Source organism: Dama dama, chromosome X (assembly GCF_033118175.1).
Source record: "Dama dama isolate Ldn47 chromosome X, ASM3311817v1, whole genome shotgun sequence".
Classification (NCBI taxonomy): Eukaryota; Metazoa; Chordata; class Mammalia; order Artiodactyla; family Cervidae; genus Dama; species Dama dama.
Window position 1 is genome coordinate 86,966,339 of NC_083714.1, and position 19,709 is coordinate 86,986,047.

Here is a 19,709-nt window from a genome sequence, read left to right on the forward strand (position 1 = left end):
AGGAAGGGATTTTTCTGAGATCTTTATCATTCCTGCTGATGTCACTCTGAATTCCTAAATATATATGACTTTTCTGTTGTTGATGGAAAAGTGAATAGTCCTTTTAAACAATTTCAAATTTATAGAAATTTTGCAAAAAATAATACAAAGAATACCTGTATACCCTTTATCCAGATTTGCCTATTGTTAATATTTAGCCTCACTTTATTTATCACTTTTTCTTGTGTATGTGCATAATCTTTTTCCATTTTAGAATAACTTGCATACATCATGTCTCCTTATCCTAGCTACTTTAGTGTATGTTTCCAAAGAATAAGAAAATTCTCTTAAATGATCACAGTTCAGTAAACTTAACATTGAGATAATTACTTTATCTTCTGTATTCCTATTTTGTCAATTGACCCAATAATATCCATTATATTTTTTTTTCTAATTCAGGATCCATTCTAGGTTCATGTACTACATTCAGTTGTGATATCTCTTTTGTCTCTTAAATGGATCCCCCTATTTGCTTGTAAGTTCATAAGAAAGAAGAGCCATAGTAATTTTTCTAGGAATAATATTTCAAAAGATTGACTTAAATGGTAGCCTAGAAAACTCTCTATTTCTTCATTCTGAAACCTCCCACCCCAGATCCAAAAGAGTCATCAGGTTAGCAAAAAGAGAGATATGTAGCCATCAGGATTCAGGTATATTCGGAGAATCCTCCTAGTCAATGGCATTTTCCTGTTTCTCTCTTTAGTTTAATATCTCAAACCTATCTCCTTCCTCTTCTGACTGCTATCCCTTTGGTACTAAACACATGACAGAAACCATTTGCTCAGGTTTAATTTGTCACAGCATACCTGAGAGAGGAGCTTCACAAAATAGCTGGGGACCACAGTGAGCTTTCCTTCTAAGAGATGTTAATTAAATTTTGTATGAAGGAGCCCAGGTGCACTAGCAAATATTTTTTCTTTCCAAGCCAAAATGTAGCAGACATTTCCCAAACAGACCTCATCTATGTACTTCTTTGTGAAAATCAATTAGTGTTATGAGTATCTGATAACTTCCCTAAAACAAAAATCTGTCTTGATGGCAAAGTCTATGAGAGAGATCTTTCTACTTTCATTCCTTTGGCCCTCAGTTATCTTCTTGAATATTCCACTCCCCAAACATTAATTTGAAGTGGTTACTTTCTAGCACATTAGACCCTTTGCCAGTGCTGTAATCTAGCCCTCCCAATGTTTTTTCCACCCTTCATTGTCTTACCTGCCTCCCCCAAGTATGCACACACACTTATGGCCTGAAGCTTATGACTGCCTTGGGTATGGAGTCTTCCATAATCTACTTACCTATGGTACCATAACCTACCTGTCCCTTCGTAAATTATCTTAACCCAGTAAAAATCTGGTTATAATTGGTCCATTTTTTATTTGTGTAAAAATGCCTTTTAAAACTAATTTTAATCCTTATCTAATTTTAGTTTATTCAGTACAAATTTGCTATCTTACAGAATTCTGTAGCTTTTTTTTCTTTAGCTTTAACTTAGTGTTTTTCAGCACTATAGCCATTGTACTTTAGAGATCTAACAGATTAGGTGTTTCAGTTTGAAGCTTTTCCATTTTATAACACTTCTAAATGGTCAAATGTCACATATCCTGCTTTTGGATGACTTGTTCTTCATTTGTTATGTTCTTGCCTTTTTCTGCCTCTTCCCCTCCCCCCAGGTCCATACTATTCTATCCACCTGTGAACTACTCATCTTTCACCTCTGACTAATGAAATCTTTACCATTCTTATCCTCCTTAACCAAATTATATATGCTGAGAAGATAGAGACTTTGTTTTGTTTCTTTTGAAACCTTACATGGCACTAAACAATGGTACCTTGATACTTACTGTAGGTGCTAAATGATACATGCCTAGATATTAACTGAATTGTATTGAAAAACTGAACTATACTTCCATGAAGCTTTCCTTGGTAATGTGAGCAATGATGTCCTTGTTTGTCTAAATGTCTAGTTCTCTTTTACCTCTCAAGGTACTATATCACAAGCTGTTTTGAACTATATGTATACATGTATATACTTGAATTTTTTTCCTGAAACCCTAAATCCATAAGGTTAAAAGTCATCTGGAATGAATCTTCATTAAAATTATAAAACTTTTATAACAAATATATATAAATGAAATGGATAGTACCTTTTTAATTAGTTGACATGCCTATAGATAGGTATTAATTATTGCCAGAGTATGACAGGCTTAGCATCAGTTTTCTTTCTTTCTTTCTTTCTTTTTCACATAGAAAAAGAAACTTTTATTATCTTGAATGCTGGTGCATAACCAAAAAACAAACTTAATTAGAGTAGGAGACAGAGGGAAACTTCAGATACTGAGGTGGATTTCTGGGCAGATTAAAAACTTTTAAGGGTTGTTCATAGTGTCTTTTTTAGATGTAGGGCTTTCCTTTTACTGGAAAGTTTTCACTTAACAGTTTTTACATTATGAAGTTCAACCAGAGTCTTTTGCCTGTAAAGTTAAATGAAAAAAAAGAGCAAGTGAAACAGAAAATTCTCTAGCGTATACTGATGTTTGAAATAGTTTGTGTTCTTTGTACTTTCATGTACATTTTACTGTCTAAATTTGAAACTTTATTAATGGCATCTTAAGTTTTGACTTATAAAAATGTTCAAGGCAATGATTTTTCTTGAATTAAAGATTATAGTAACTTTAAAAATGATCAAGATACATGTACAAACAAAATCTCAGTTGTTCTTGGAAACATTTTAAGATATAGCACACATGACACACACTTCTTTTGGGACTTAATTATCCTTTGGGATACTGAAGAATACTCAGTAGAAGATTTATTTTACACTAAAAATTTACCCTTTGATAACCACAACTTGGATAGATCACAAAGTTGAATCTTTAAAGTTTTCTCAATATTCTTTCAGTCCAAATAACTCAAAGACATCTCATGTCCTAAGGTGGATAAATCAGTTACTTTTTCTTATATAATTAATATGAGTGGACTCTTGTACTGGAAGTCTGTCTTGGTCATAACTTATTCTTGCAAAGCCATTCCTTACAGTGAAACATAAAATATATTTTCCCCAATGCAAAGAAATTAATCTGAATAAACAACAACGTCAAAGCCATAAGTGTCTCAGGACATTCTTCAAAACAGGACTCAACAGAACTAAGATACTTTTCTTTAACAATTTTCTTCCTTTTTCTTAACTGTGCAGTCACTACCTTATTCTACTCTGCAAAAAAATAAATAAATAAAAAAAATTCAAGGTTTTCATTGTCACAGAACTACTTGGAATGAACCCAAAAGACAGTGAAATGCTGAGTCTCTCCTCAAGCAGTGTCCTCCTCTCTTGACAGCATTTAACTATTCTCTCTCAATCAATAATCTCACTACAGCTGAGTTCTTTGGTTAGACGATTGACAACCGTAGGTGAAAGAAGCTCTTTGATAAAAGCCAATTGATCAAACGGGGTCTTCTCATTATGCATCTGAAACCCGCCATCCAGAGCTGCTTCTATGGCTGTGGAGGTTCTCAGAAACATCTTGTTGGCTTCTTCAAGGGCCGCCGATACTCTGTAGCCCGCACCACTGAGAGGCTTCTCTTCCTGATAGTCATCGCTCTCGAAATCAGAGCCCGCGATCTCGCCTGGCTGCTCCCCAGGGCTAGGCCGGCAAGCTAGGCCTCGGGGCCCCTGTGGCTCCCCCATTTGCTGGGCTGCCTCCTCCTGCATTGGGCCTTCCTCCATCTGGGCCCCGGCGTGGGAGGGGTTCGGGGATAGCTTCCGGCTCCCGCCGCCTGCCTCCATATGTGGAAGGTCGCTCTCGCCAGGCATCACATCCATCTGCAGGTCGTTGCTCTCCTCATAGAGCTCGGACAGCTTGTTCATTTCAGACATAGTGCAAGCAGCTCAACCTCCCCGCAAGGAGTTCCTTTTCCACCTCTTTATGTTTTTTTTTTTTAATATAAATGAGCATAATCTTGCTCGTGTAATGGAATGGGAATGGAAATTTTATCATTGTTACCCAATTCTTTGATCTCCTTTCAAGTTATTTGCCACAAATTACAATGGTCTATTATCAAAAAGTATTTTAATGATTTATAAGCTGAACATCCTCCTTTAATTTTGATAAAAGAATTAGATGCTATCTGCCTTGCAAAACGATGTTTTGCCCAGTTAATAGAATAATTGACATTTTTAGCATCTACACCAATATTTGGAATTATTCCTTTATTTAGTGCCTTGGAGATTTTTATACCATGGGACTCTGTGCACAGGTAAGAAGTATGCATTTCTTTAGTAAAGATGGGGAAGGGCCCATAGTTCAAGGAGACCCTTTTTTTTTCAGATTCTCAGGCAGTTCAGATTTATGAAAGAATACAGATGGATGTTTAAGATCTTCTAGTGGATTCCCTTGAAACTATCATTGCTTCCTTATTCACTGAAAAATCTTCATGATACAGGCCACAGTTTTAAGACCACTGCTCTATAGCATTTAGCACATTCCTCTGTTTCCTGAATATTCAAAAAAAAGTAAATGAGTGCCAACACTAATTAGAACTGTGGATTGGAAGTATTAGTACCAGTGAGTCATAATCATCAAGGTGGGTCGAAGGTACCCCACCTTAATCCCAAGTGAATGAGAGTATCACATGTTTTTAAAGATATCTCTGGATCAAAAATGGCTTGCCTTCTTCCTGTTTTCCATACTTATACCTAGCATCTTTTATTCTCAAGATAATATCTCATTGAAAGTCTATAGTTTTATAGGCTTATCTTTATTGTTTTGAAATGGTGACACTCCTAGTTGTACTATCTTTATAGGCAGATGTAACTGAAGATACAATTTGTGCCTATTTGTATGTTCAACTAGTATCTCCATTGTCTTGGTAAGCATATTAACAACCACTACTATTTTTTACATATTCAGTTTTTCTAACAAAATCTTCCTTCTTAGTTTTTTAGCTATTTTGAACGTTTAATGAGATGTTAATAAGTGTCTTTATTTTTTAATTATTGATCATTATAGTGGGTTAAATGGTAGCCCTCAAGAAGATAATTTATTAATAATACCCTAATCCCCAGAACCTGTTAAAGTTACCTTATTTGAAAAAAAGAGTCTTTGTGGATGTAATTAAGTTAAGGATCTCAAAATGAGGCAATCACCCTGGATTATCTGGGTGGGCCCTAAAGGCCGTTACATGTGTCCTTACAAGAAAGATGCAAGGGAAGATAGCACAAGCACACAGAAGAAAAGAGACACGTGGAGAAGTTAATGTGAAGATGGAGCAGAGAAAGATGCAGCCATAAGCCAAGGAATGGCATCAGCCTCCAGAAGCTGCAAGGAATGGACTCTCCCCTGGAGCCTCCAAAGGAGAGTGTGCCTTGGTGACACCTTGATTTTAGACTTCTTGAACTGTGAGGGAGTGAATTGCTGTTGTTTTATGCCACTCCTTTTGTGGTAATTTGTTATAGCAGCTACATTAAACTAGTACAATTATTAATGTGGTTCAAGTCCATGGTACTTTGAGGACATGGGACCAATATTAAACATCTGACTTCTTTGCTGACTTGGATTTGGTTTGTTTATCATGGGGGAGTAGGTCATTTGTATTAATTACATTCCAAACCAGTAGTTTCCCTAAAGGTAATTATCAATTTTTAGATAAATAATGACACTTTTTTTTTTACCACAGGAGAAAAATAAGACATAGAGACTAATCATAACCTTTGAATGTTATTCAGAAGTAAGGGCTTCTGTCTATGGGAATGCAGAATAACATTGGTAAATAAGCAGTCCAGACTTGACATGAGCTGTTATCATTGACTAAAGGCAAAGAAATAATTCAGCCTTAAAACTGAAACAGATCACCAGCCCAGGAGGGATGCACGAGACAAGTGCTCCGGCCTGGTGCACTGGGAAGACCCAGAGGAATCGGGTGGAGAGGGAGGTGGGAGGGGGGATCGGGATTGGGAATACATGTAAATCCATGGCTGATTCATATCAATGTATGACAAAACCCACTGGAAAAAAAAAATAATAATAATAATAATAATAAAAAATTAAAAAAAAAAAAAAAAAAAAGACTGAGCAGTTCAGGTAGAGGAATGGGGAGGTGTTAGTTAAGTCTCTGAGTTGCCTGACCATTCAGTTCACTAAAGAGGCATTTAATGCATAGGATGAATATATATGCTCAGCAAGTGTCTTATACAAAATATGTACTCTAATTTTAATTTTATATTGTGTTATTTATTACTATTATTATTGTTACTATTACTATTTAACTCATAACCTTCAGTTCACATGGATGTCTTTTAAGATCTATGAAGAAGGTGTGCATGCTGCCACCTTGAAAAGTGTCCTTGCCAAGAAGCACTTGTAATTGAGGTCAAGAGACAAGATATATGGACTGTGATTATAAAGTAACCGAGGGGCTTCCTTGGTGATCCAGTGGTTAAGAATCTGCCTTGTGGAGTAGGAGGATGTGCACTCATCTTCTCCTGCAAGAGCACCAAAATCACAACTAGCTGTGAAACAACCATCAACAGGAGGATGCAGGAATCCACCAAAAAAAGATACCCCATGTCCAAAGACAAAGAAGAATCTGCAGCAAGATGGTTGGAGAGGTGCAAACACGATAAAATCAAATCCCATACCCACCAAGTGAGTGACCCACAATCTAGAGAACAATAATACCAAAGAAGTTCCCCCACTCCCCCACTGTTGTGAAGATTCTGGGCCTCACATCAGGCTTCCCAGCCTGAGGATCTGGCAAAGGTACTGGGAATTCCCAGAGAATCAGACTTTGCAGGCCAGTGGGATTTGATTTCAGGACTTCCACAGGACTGGGGGAAACAGAGATTCCACTCTAGGAGGACACAAACAAAACCTTGTGTGCACCAATATGTAGGGGAAAGGAGCAGTGACCCCACAGGAGACTGAATGAGACATACCTGCTAGTTTTGGAGGGTCTCCTATGGAGGTGTGGGTTGGCAGTGGCTCCCCACAGGGATGGAGGCCCTGGCAGCAGCAATCCTGGAAGGGGCCCCTGGCACAAGTCCCCTTGGAGGTCTACTATAGAGCCTGTAGACCCCAGAGTGGGGACACCTCAGACCAAACAACTAACAGGGAGAGAGCACAACCCCATCGTCAGCAAATAATTGGATTAAAGTTTTATTGAACAGGGTCTTGCCCACCAGAGCAAGACCCAGTTTTCCCCACTATCAGTCCCTCCAATTAGGAAGCTTATAGAAGCCCTTTAGCCTCATGAACTAGAGATCAGACAGAAGAAGCAAGAAGAAACACAATCCAACAGCAGCTAGAAGGAAAACCACATCACAGAAAGTTAATCAGAATGAAAAAGCAGAGGGTTTTGTCCCAGATGAAGGGACAAGATAAAACTCTAGAAAAAGAACCAAATGAAATGGAGATAAGCAACTTTCCAGAAAAAGAATTCATAATAATGATAGTGAAGATGATCCAGGGTCTCAGAAAAAGAATGGAGGCAAACATTGAGAAGATGCAAGAAATGTTTGCCAAAAGACCTAGAGGAACTAAAGGACAAACAAACAGAGATGAGCAATACACTAGAAGGAATCAATAGCAGAATAATTGAGGCATAAGAATGGACAAGTACCTGGGAGGAGAGAATGGTGGAAATCACTGCCACAGAACAGAATATAGATAAAAGAATGAAAAAAATGAAGACAGCCTGAGAGACCTCTGGGACAACATTAAATGCACCAACATTCACATTATAGGGGTCCCAGAAGAAGAAGAGAGAGAGAAAGGACCCAAGAAAATGTTTGAAGAGGTAATAGCTGAAAACTTCCCTAACATGGGAAAGGAAATAGTCAACTAAGTGCAGAAAGTGCAGAGAGTCCCAGGCAGGATAAACCCAAGGAGGAACATACCGAGACACATAGTAATCAAAATGACAAAAGTTAAAAACCAACATAAAATATTAAAAGCAACAAAGAAAAATGACAAATAACATACAAGAGAACTCCCATAATGTTATCAGCTGATTTCTCAACAGAAACACTACAAGCCAGAAGGGAATGGCAGGATATATTCAAAGAGATGAAAGGGAAGAACTTACAAGCAAGAATACTATTCTCAGCAAGACTCTCATTCAGATTTGACAGAGAAATCAAAAGCTTTATAGACAAGCGAAAGTTAACAGAATTCAGCACCACCAAACCAGCTTTACAACATGAACTCAAGAAACTTCTCCAGGCAGGAAACAGAAGAGAAAGAAAAGACCTACACAAAATAAACCCAAAAGAACTAAGAAAATGGTAACAGGAACATATGTATGAATAATTACCTTAACTGTAGATGGATTAAATGCACCAACCAAAAGACACAGACTTCCTGGATGAATAGATGTATGTGCATGTATGCCCATCCACTTACCACATCACTCTACTTAACCCCCCAAATTGTATGTAAGTATTCTATATTGTTAGGTTAAACATATTTCCATTATTGCTTGCAATTGTAATTATCTTTTTTTCTTGGTCTGGCTATTGATTGTGAAAACTGATAAACATATTTTACTATTGTGATTATGTGATTTTACATATTTTATGTGATTTTACTATTGTGATTATGTAGTTATTAATCACTATTAATTAAGTGAATACACTTAATACCACTGTATCATGATTGGTCAACAGAGGATAATAGAATTCTATATCACTAAAATTATCATTTAATAGAAAAACTTGTAATCATTTTTTAAAATCCAGATGCATAAGAGAATTTTTATGCATCTTGGAATTTTTTGAAAAATGCAAATAAATGCCCAAGTATTGCTTTCTTCTTCCAAAGCTCCAGATGTGTTTCTAATCATGATTAAAAACAACTATGCTATATGATGATGTTTTACTTTTATCTAGCTTGTTTCACTTTTTCTATTTCATATTTAGTGCTCCCATTTCATTTAATTTATGTTTTCAAATTTCTCTGTTTTTGTTGTTGTTTTTTCTCAAGCCTTTATCGAGCAGAGTAGAAAAGCTTTTGTGTGTATATGTATGTGTGTATATATATATATATATATATATGGGTATATATATATATAATGTATATTATATTTTAGAAAATCTATGAATCTTTCTCTAGTGAAAAAAATTATGACATTTTGATTCCATTTGTTTGACTTAGTATGAATAGAATGTTAGATTTCTAATTTATATTCACTCAACTTTGATATAGTTCCATGTATTTGGGCACCTTGTATTACTGATAAAAGTCTAGGAAATTGGGCTTCCCTGGTGGCTTAGTGGAGAGGAGTCTGCCTGCCAATGCAGGAGACACAGGTTCGATCCCTGATCTGGGAGGATCCCATGTGCCCTGGAGTGACTGAGCCCATGGGCCACAACAATTGAGCCTATATTCTAGAGCCCACAAGCCACAACTACTGAGCCCACTGGCCACAACTACTGAAGCCTGTGCTCCACAACAAGAGAAGCCACAGTGCTGAGAAGCCTTCACACCTCAGCTAGAGAGTAGCTCCTACACAGAAAGAACTACAGAAAGCCCATGCACAGCAATGAAGACCCAGAGCAGCCAATTAATTAATTAAAATTTTATAAAAATAAAAATAACAAAGTATCAGATTGTCATTAAAATATTTTAAAAATAATCAATATTTTCTGTTTTGCATATAGGGTTATCATTACCATCTTTCTAAATTCCATATATATGTATTAGTATACTGTAATGGTCTTTATCTTTCTGGCTTGCTTCATTCTGTATAATGGGCTCCAGTTTCATCCATCTCATTACAACTGATTCAAATGAATTCTTTTTAATGGCTGAGTAATATTCCATGGTGTATATGTACCACTGCTTCCTTATCCATTTGTCTGCTGATGGGCATCTAGGTTACTTCCATGTCCTGGCTATTATAAACATTGCTGTGATGAACACTGGGGTGCACGTGTCTCTTTCAGATCTGGTTTCCTCAGTGTGTATGCCCAGAAGTGGTATTGCTGGGTCATATGGCAGTTCTATTTCCAGTTTTTTAAGAAATCTCCACACTGTTCTCCATAGTGGCTGTACTAGTTTGCATTCCCACCAACAGTGTAAGAGGGTTCCCTTTTCTCCACACCCTCTCCAGCGTTTATTGCTTGTAGACTTTGGCTGATTCATGTCAATGTATGACAAAACCCACTACAATATTGTAAAATAATTAGCCTCCAACTAATAAAAATAAATGAAAAAAAACCAGCAATAATAATAATAATAATATTTTCTTTAAAAAGTCAACAGTTACATGTGTAAATACATATTTCCGCTTTCAAATTGGTCACTTTAGGAAACATTATTCTCAAAAAACTGCCATTACTTAAGTGTTTTGGGCACTTCTCCCTAGAGATTGTCTCCAGAGCCTGCAGCATGTTGCTTAGAATCTACCCTAAGGTGACAGGCCCTCATCCTTTGATAGTGGAGCAGCTTCATCATTTGGAACCAAGTTCAAGTTTTCTAGGGTGATTTATTTGAAAGTCATGGTGACTACAGCCATGAAATTAAAAGACGCTTGCTCCTTGGAAGGAAAGCTATGACAAATCTAGAAAGTGCACTGAAAAGCAAAGACTTCTCTTTGCCAACCAAGGTCTGTGTTGTCAAAGCTATGGTTTTTCCAGTAGTCATGTATAGATGTGAGAGTTGTACCATAAAGAAAGCTGAGTGCTGAAGAATTGATGCTTTCAAATTGTAGTGCTGGAGGACTTTTGAGAGTCCCCTGGACTGCAAGGAGATCAAACCAGTCAATTCTACAGGAAGTCAACCCTGAATGTTCATTGGAAGGACTGATGCTGAAGCCGAAGCTCCAATGCTTTGGCCACCTGATGCAAAGAGCTGACTCTTTAGAAACAACCCTGATGCTGGGCAAGATTGAAGACAAAAGGAGACGGGGATGACAGAGGATGAGATGGTTGGATGGTATCATTGACACAATTCACATGAATTTGAGCAAACTTCTGGGGATAGTGAAGGACAGGGAAGACTGGCATGCTATAATCTGTGGGTTTGCAAAGGGTTGGACATGATTTAGCAACTGAACAACAATGACAATCATGCTATACACATGAAACCAAGTATATCAACTTGTCTTCCATTAAAAAAAAGAAAAAATGAAGATGGTTTTCCCCTATAAAGCTAGGAGCATAAAGCTAGCAGTTGAAGCAATTGAGGGTGGCTGGGAAAATCTATGGTTTTGGTAAAGTAGAGCCTTTAGCTTTGGGAAAGAAGATGCTAATTACAATGGGTGCTAATTGTTTCTATTTGAAAAGTCTCAAAGCAGGATTTCTGAAAACACATTAAGTAAGCCTGAGGTGGATAACAAAATTGCTGTCAGGAAAGAATCTTCTCTACAACTTGTGCAGAAAGATTCAGTTGTGAAATGAAATAAGCTTGATGCCTCCTCTTCTGTTACACTGTTCTTGTTTGTTTAGTTGCTAAGTTGTGTCTGATCCTTTTTGCGACACCTTGGACTATAGCCCACCAGGCTCCTCTGTCCATGGGATTTCCCATGCAAGTATACTGGAGTGGGTTGCCATTTCCTTCTCCAGGGAATCTTCCTGTCCTAGGAATTGTACCCCTGTCTCCTGCACTGGCAGGCAGATTCTTTACCACTGAGCCACGTGGGAAGCCCTGTACTGTTCTTGGGAGCTGCTAATTGAAAATGTTTTGAGAAAGAAGGGTTTAGGGGATTTTGTATATAGGTTTTTTTTCCCCTTTGAATTGTTATTGTTTATTTTTAAAGCATATTATGAGTCAGGTTTAAGTAGAAACTCAGTTTTTGTCAGTGGTCAAATATATTGTCCACTTGAATTCAAGAATTTAAATTCTTGAATTACATCACAAGTGAGTTTGTATAATGTTGGAATGGCTCTGTGTATATTGGAAACAGTAGAACTTGATTCATTTGTTAGCTAGCTAGCCATGTAGTCCCATATGCTTAGCTTCTTCAATTTCCTTGCTCTCTTGCTGACTGTCTCCTTCATTCCTCCACTCCTTCAATATACCTTGAGCTCTTGATCTATATTTGTTGTATACTATAATGTTTGAATCTTTATTGGGGTTTCTAGCGCTTACCCCAAACAAGGGGGAGAATGTGAATTATTTGAACAGTGTCTCAATTGAGAATTTGCCTTTTTTTTGGGGGGGGGGATGCAGCAATTTTATTTTTTACTTTAATCCTTGTGTATCCTCACAGAGATTCCTGAAGGAGGGAAAAAAGGCATAATATATTCGTGGTAGAGCAAGGGGGTATGGCCTCTATTTTATAGCATAGGGAAAATTATGATTGGGTCATCCTTATTTATCATGGCATCTACCTCTCTTAGTAATTCCTCCCCTTCAGCACCAATTACCAAGTCATGCACATAGGAGATATTAATAAGTTAATAAATAAGATCTAATTAAGATCTGATTCAGAGATTCTATTTCCTGTAGTCAGGGGGCACTTAATTACTTGATAGTTAACAATAGTTAATAATAGATTATCATTAATTATCTTTACAAATAATTGCCCTGCTGGGGTTTATTTATTTATTTAGCTACCCCAGTTGTTATATCTGTAAATCTCTAATCAATCAGGGCAACCCCTGGCCCATTTAAAGCATTCATATTCAACTGTTTTTTTCTGAAAAAAATGGTGCAGGATGTAATACTAGATACAGTTAAGATGGTATCCTAGTCTATTGTGTTTGTATTCCTTCTTATCTCACCTTGTACATAGAAGGCATTCTGAAAATGCTTATTGACTTATTGAGTTGAATCACAGATCTAATAACTCTCAAATTATTCTCTTCCAAAATATTTTGGAACTTTGATATAGTTACAGCCAGAAGTATAGAGAAGCTATTTTGGTTTAGATGAGTAACCAAGCTTTGTTAGTTCACTTAAAGAGAGATCAGGCAATCATCTGTGAATGAGAAATTTCCTCTGTCTCTCCTCTCTAGCCCCCCTGTATTAGGTGTTCATGAGGCTCGCCAGGGGAGTTGAGAAGGTTTACTGCAAGCCACTATTCTTTGTTGTCTTGAGGTAAGTGGTGTAGGGAGGAAGGAGGCTTAGGAGATGGGGGAAAGTATTGAAAACCCAAAACAGGACCCATAAGTTTTGAGAGCTTTCATTAATACTGATGATTTAAAATCCTAGATAGAGCAATTAAAAATGCTAGAGTTACAGTTAGAACTGTACTCTGTGGTACTGCCTCAATGGTACTGCCCAAAGAAGAGTCTGGGACTCGGACTGTTCTCACAGATCCCTAGGAGAAGACCCAAAGGGCTATTCTTAACTGGCATTGAATACTTAGTATGTGAAAAGCTCTGTGGGGAATGCAAGATAAATTGCCACCTAGTTGCATCTTGCCACCACCTAGTTTTTAGTCTAATTAGGTTAAGAGAACTAAAGAACAATGTGAGGCAAATTATGTTAACAGTTTTAATGGCACAAAGTGCTGAGAAGAGATGAATGATCTATAATAACTCAGTGAGTGAGATTATCACAGGGTGGGACATATGTATTTACTTTCCCCAGATAATTATTTTTAATGACAACTGGACTAGGGGGAGAGTGAAAAAGTTGGCTTAAAGCTCAACATTCAGAAAACTAAATCATGGCATCTGGTCGCATCACTTCATGGGAAATAGATGAGGAAACAGTGGAAACAGTGTCAGATTTTATTTTTGGGGGCTCCAAAATCACTGCAGATGGTGATTGCAGCCATGAAATTAAAAGATACTTACTCCTTGGAAGGAAAGTTATGACCAACCTGGATAGCATATTTAAAAGCAGAGACATTACTTTGCCAGCAAAGTTCCGTCTAGTCAAGGCTATGGTTTTTCCAGTAGTCATGTATGGATGTGAGAGTTGGACTGTGAAGAAAGCTGAGCGCCGAAGAATTGATGCTTTTGAACTGTGGTGTTGGAGAAGACTCTTGAGAGTCCCTCAGACTGCAAGGAGATCCAACGAGTCCATCCTAAAGGAGATCAGTCCTGGGTGTTCATTGAAAGGACTGATGCTGAAGCTGAAACTCCAGTACTTTGGCCACCTCATGCAAAGAGTAGACTCATTGGAAAAGACCCTGATGCTGGGAGGAATTGAGGGCAGGAGGAGAGGGGACGACAGAGGATGAGATGGCTGGATGGCATCACTGACTCAATGGACATGAGTTTGAGTGAACTCCGGAAGTTGGTGATGGACAGGGAGGCCTGGCGTGCTGCGATTCATGGGGTCACAAAGAGTCAGACACGACTGAGTGACTGAACTGAACTGATCTGAAGTGATGGTAGGTCAGCTGGTAAAGAATCCACCTGCAATGCCAGAGACCCTGGTTCGATACCTGGGTTGGGAAGATCCCCTGGAGAAAGGGATAGGCTACCCACTCCAATATTCTTGGGCTTCCCTGGTGGCTTAGACAGTAAAGAATCTGCCTGCAGTGTGGGAGACCTGGGTTTGATCCCTGGGTTGGGAAGATCCCCTGGAGGAGGACATGGCAACCCACTCCAGTATTCTTGCCTAGAGAATCCCCATGGACAGAGGAGCCTGACGGTCTACAGTCCATGGGATCTCAGAGAGTCAGACATGACTGAGCGACTGAGCACAGCCCAGCACAGCATGGTAGGATGCAGTTTATTGGCGAGAACTCTTCAATTTCAGCACAACTGAGAACTTAAGGCAGAGCTTAAAAATCCAACAGTTTAAAGAAAAGTAAGGATCCTGAAGCAGAACAAAAGTTGTGCACACTGTCTAGAGCATTCAAAGTATACCCACGCATTGTTGCCATGTGTTGTTAATAGCACCTATCCAAGAAACAGCCTATTGGCAAACTGGCTGTTGGGCATGACCATTTCAGATATAGAGAAAGCATCATTGGGAGCATAGTAATATGTTAATCAAAAGATATTATTACATGTTTTCAAAACATACTTTGGAAAACAAATTTAAGGTAAAATTACTCCACTTTGATTCTGTTGTTTTAAACAAATTTTATATTTAAATTAATATATCTAGTATCATAAGGGTTTCCTTTATAAAATTGCTTTTAAATTTAAAAATTCTTAATTAATTAATTAATTAAATTATTTATTTCTTTGCTTTCCCCATGTCTAGTCTGGTTAGTTATCACTCAGTTTGTAGGGACTGTGTTCCTCCATATACAGGTTTTAACACATTGTGCATACACATGCATCTGTATCAAAACATCAGGGCTTTCTGGGTTCCACTTTTCATTATTTTTAATTAAAATTTATACTTACTCATATTCCAGTTTATTCTGGACTGAAACTAGTTTTTTATAGGGCCGAGGCTTGTAAGTCCATGGTATTTGCTACTTGGGATCTGCTTTAATTACTTCTTCCATCTACAGTGATTACTACTCTCTTCTTTTTCACCAGTTATTTGGAAACACACGCACATATACATATACATACACATACATATTTATAGACTATATCTGTGTGCTATGCCATTTAAATAAGAAATCATTGTGGCTTTCCATAAGCTCAGAATTTATTTTTTCCTTTCAGTGTCTCACTTAAGCATTTTATTATGTTCCCAATGAAGATTTCCCTTCCACTTATAAAAAATTAAGTGGATAGTCACATATAATCCTTGTCCTCATGGATGACTACTCTGGTAACCTGACCCTTTCATTTTCAGACCTGCACTGTTACTCTTGGTTTGTTTTCTTCACAGTAGTTCACAGCCCTTCTCTGGTGTTTGCATTTTTACCTTTATAGATGGAAGAGTACTTTTTAAAAAAATGCACAGGTGGTATGAAGAAAGAGGGCAGGAAAAGACAGTGAAGAAATTCTTCTTCTGTTCATTATCTTTCTGATGCATTGGCTGAACTGTGCAATGTGAGAAAAGCAGGAAACAGAACAATTATAATTATATAGTCTGTTTGTGTAAGGATGTAATTAATATGTATTAATACTTCCCTCTTAGGTAGCCAAAATGAGAATCTGGTTAGTGTAAGGGAGATTAAAAAGACAGTTCTTGTGTTTGCTGGCATATAGGACTATTGGAATGTGTAGAAGATTGGGCAGAAATTAATTTCTGTCCTGTCTAAAACTATCATGTGTGCCTTTTCTAGATAATTGTGCAAGGTGGATTCTCAGTATGTGTAGGTGTGGTAAATCATGAGCTGTTTTAATTTTAGATACATGGGAGAAATCATGGCCCCTAATGGGGATTGTTGGCTATTAACTCCATTAGCACTGATAAGGAAAGAGAAGATTAGAGGGGGGAAAATTTCAGGGGCTGTGGTAAAGATGAGATTTTCCACTTCTTTGTAAGGCTAAGATGACAAGAACCTTAATGTAACACTGTTTTCCTACAGTGGTTTGTTGCCCTAAGTGACTTCAGCTTAATTTATCATGTCTTGCCTCGTAGGCAAGAAAATCACTAAAATCAGGAGTAATAATAACCCATTTTATCTGTGAGATGGAGGGTATTACTATAATTTAAAGTCTGCTCTTTTGGAGAAGAAATCAGATGTCAATAAATGAGAAACTGACCTGAAATTGCACAGCAAGTTAGTAGCATTAATTTTATAATAATACCAATCTAGACTTCCAATTCCTTTCCTACTCTTTCTTTAAGCATATTTTTTTGGCTATGCTATGCTGCTTATGGGATCTTAGTTCCCCAACCAGGGATTGAATCTGGGCCATTGGAGTGAAAGTATGGAGTCCTAATCCCCTGAGTGCCAGGGAATTCCCTCCTTTCCTACTCAGGAAAGCCTAGAGTAGGTTAGTTATATGATCAATTACGTGGTTATCAGCATAACTGTTTTAACTTCTACTGGATACCTGGAGCACAGCAACAGAATAGGAGTCTTTGAAATGATGTAGTACTTGGAAATTTACATGGTGCATACTGTATTCCTACAATTCTGTCATCTCTTTCAACATAGTACTTCAAATACCTTCCACTGCAGTTTAAGCTCCATTTTCTTTTTCTGCCGTCATTGGAGATTACTAGATAGTCACACTTCTCCTCCTCCTTTTATCTCCTCCAAAACAGATTAAAAACCTTTTCTATTAAAGAATGATTTTCCTTTCTACAAACACACCCCCCTTCTTTCTCTACTCTACAACATTCTCTTTTGCAAGCTGAAAGATGCAAGTAATTTAAACCTGTCTCCAACCCTTGTTTTCATCATTTTCTTTGTGTTTTTTTTTTCTGTAATCTTGTCTTCTCAATAAAAATGTAGCAGGGGACATACTATTTTCTTCCCTATGTAATTAAGAAACTACATGCATCAATTGTATGGGATATCTCTTTGTTTTAATCTGCCTTTTGTGTTGTCTACCCATGAAGGAAACAAGACAAAATGTCTTGGGAATGATTTTCTTTCCCTTGGGGGTGGAGTGGGGTGGAGAGGAATCTGTTTTAATTTATTTCAAGCCAGTATCCAGTGGTGTGTTGCAACTGGCTTGAATCAGCTCTTGACAACCAGTTGTGCACATTACTTCCTAGTTCCAAGCTTATGTTCAGTGACAAGTTCTTGTATAGTGATTGGTAGCTTGAAATTAGCTAGAGTGGAGGTTTTTGTCCCATGGAAATCAGCAAAGGCAACAAATTAGTCCTCCTCACACCTAAAAATGGTAGTTAAACATTTACCAGTGTATGACTACCTGTTTCATAATCATTCTTTTTTTTTTTTATTTTAAAAATTTTTTGGAGGCTAATTACTTTACAATATTGTATTGGTTTTGCCATACATTGACATGAATCCACCATGGGTGTACATGTGTTCCCCATCCTGAACCCCCCTCCCACCTCCCTCCCCATCCCATCCCTCTGGGTCATCCCAGTGCACCAGCCCAGAGCACCCTGTCTCATGCATCAAACCTGGACTGGCGATCCATTTCACATATGATAATATACATGTTTCAATGCCATTCTCCCAAACCATCCCATCCTCACCCTCTCCCACAGAGTCCAAAAGACTGTTCTATACATCTGTGTTCCTTTTGCTGTCTCGCATACAGGGTTATCGTTACCATCTTTCTAAATTCCATATATATGCATTAGTATACTGTACTGGTGTTTTCCTTTCTGGCTTACTTCACTCTGTATAATGGCCTCCAGTTTCATCCACCTCATTAGAACTGATCCAAATGCATTCTTTTTAATGGCTGGGTAATATTCCGTTGTGTATATGTACCACCACTTTCTTATCCATTCGTCTGCTGATGGGTATCTAGGTTGCTTCCATGTCCTGGCTATTATAAACAGTGCTGTGATGAACATTGGTGTACACATGTCTCTTTCAATTCTGGTTTCCTCGGTGTGTATGCCCAGCAGTGGGATTGCTGGGTCATATGGCTGTTCTATTTCCAGTTTTTTCAGGAATCGCCACATTGTGCTCCATAGTGGCTGTACTGGTTTGCATACCCACCAACAGTGTAAGAGGGTTCCCTTTTCTCCATACCCTCTCCAGCATTTATTCCTTGTAGACTTTGGATAGCAGCCATTCTGACTGGTGTCAAATGGTACCTCATTGTGGTTTTGATTTGCATTTCTCTAATAATGAGTGCTGTTGAGTATCTTTTCATGTGTTTGTTAACCATCTGTATGTCTTCTTTGGAGAAATGTCTGTTCAATTCTTTGGCTCATTTTTTGGTTGGGTGGTTTATTTTTCTGGAATTGAGCTGCAGGAGTTGCATGTATATTTTTGAGATTAATTCTTTGTCAGTTGCTGCATTTGCTATTATTTTCTCCCATTCTGAAGGCTGTCTTTTCACCTTGCTTATAGTTTCCTTTGTTGTGCAAAAGCTTTTAATTTTATTTATCTCCCATTTATTTTTGTTTTTATTTCCAATATTCTGGGAGGTGGGTTATAGAGGATCCTGCTGTGATTTATGTTGGAGAGTGTTTTGCCTATGTTTTCCTCTAGGAGTTTTATAGTTTCTGGCCTTACTTTTAGATCTTTAATCCATTTTGAGTTTATTTTTGTGTATGATGTTACAAAGTGTTCTAGTTTCATTTTTTACAAGTGGTTGACCAGTTTTCCCAGCACCACTTGTTAAAGAGATGGTCTTTTCTCCATTGTATATTCTTGCTTCCTTTGTCGAAGGTAAGGTGACCATGGATGTGTGGATTTATCTGTGGGCTTTCTATTCTGTTCCATTGATCTATATTTCTGTCTTTGTGCTAGTACCATACTGTCTTGATGACTGTGGCTTTGTAGTAGAGCCTGAAGTCAGGCAGGTTGATTCCTCCAGTTCCATTCTTCTTTCTCAAGATTGCTTTGTCTATTCAAGGTTTTCTGTATTTCCATACAAATTGTAAAATTATTTGTTCTACTTCTGTGAAAAATACCATTGTTAGCCTGATAGGGATTGCATTGAATCTATAGATTGCTTTGGATAGTATACTCATTTTCACTATATTGATTCTTTCAATCCATGAACACGGTATATTCCTCCATCTATTTGTGTCCTCTTTGATTTCTTTCACCAGTGTTTTATAGTTTTCTATATATAGGTCTTTTGTTTCTTTAGGTAAATATATTCCTAAGTATTTTATTCTTTTCATTGCAATGGTGAATGGAATTGTTTCCTTAATTTCTCTTTCTGTTTTCTCATTGTTAGTGTATTAGAATGCAAGGGATTTCTGTGTGTTGATTTCATATCCTGCAACTTCACTATTTTCATTAATTAGCTA

At 37.6% G+C, this 19,709-nt stretch overlaps 2 protein-coding genes across 2 annotated transcripts in view; one reads left to right on the plus strand and one right to left on the minus strand.

The window, feature by feature from the left end:
- NEXMIF (neurite extension and migration factor) overlaps positions 1–19,709 on the plus strand; it is a 211,296-nt gene that overhangs the window by 42,453 nt on the left and 149,134 nt on the right. The gene's annotated exons all lie outside the window — the stretch shown is intronic.
- On the minus strand, positions 3,392–3,913 carry LOC133052039 (EP300-interacting inhibitor of differentiation 1-like). Its single transcript, XM_061136782.1, has one exon. The coding sequence runs from the start codon at positions 3,911–3,913 to the stop codon at positions 3,392–3,394; it is 522 nt and encodes a 173-aa protein (XP_060992765.1).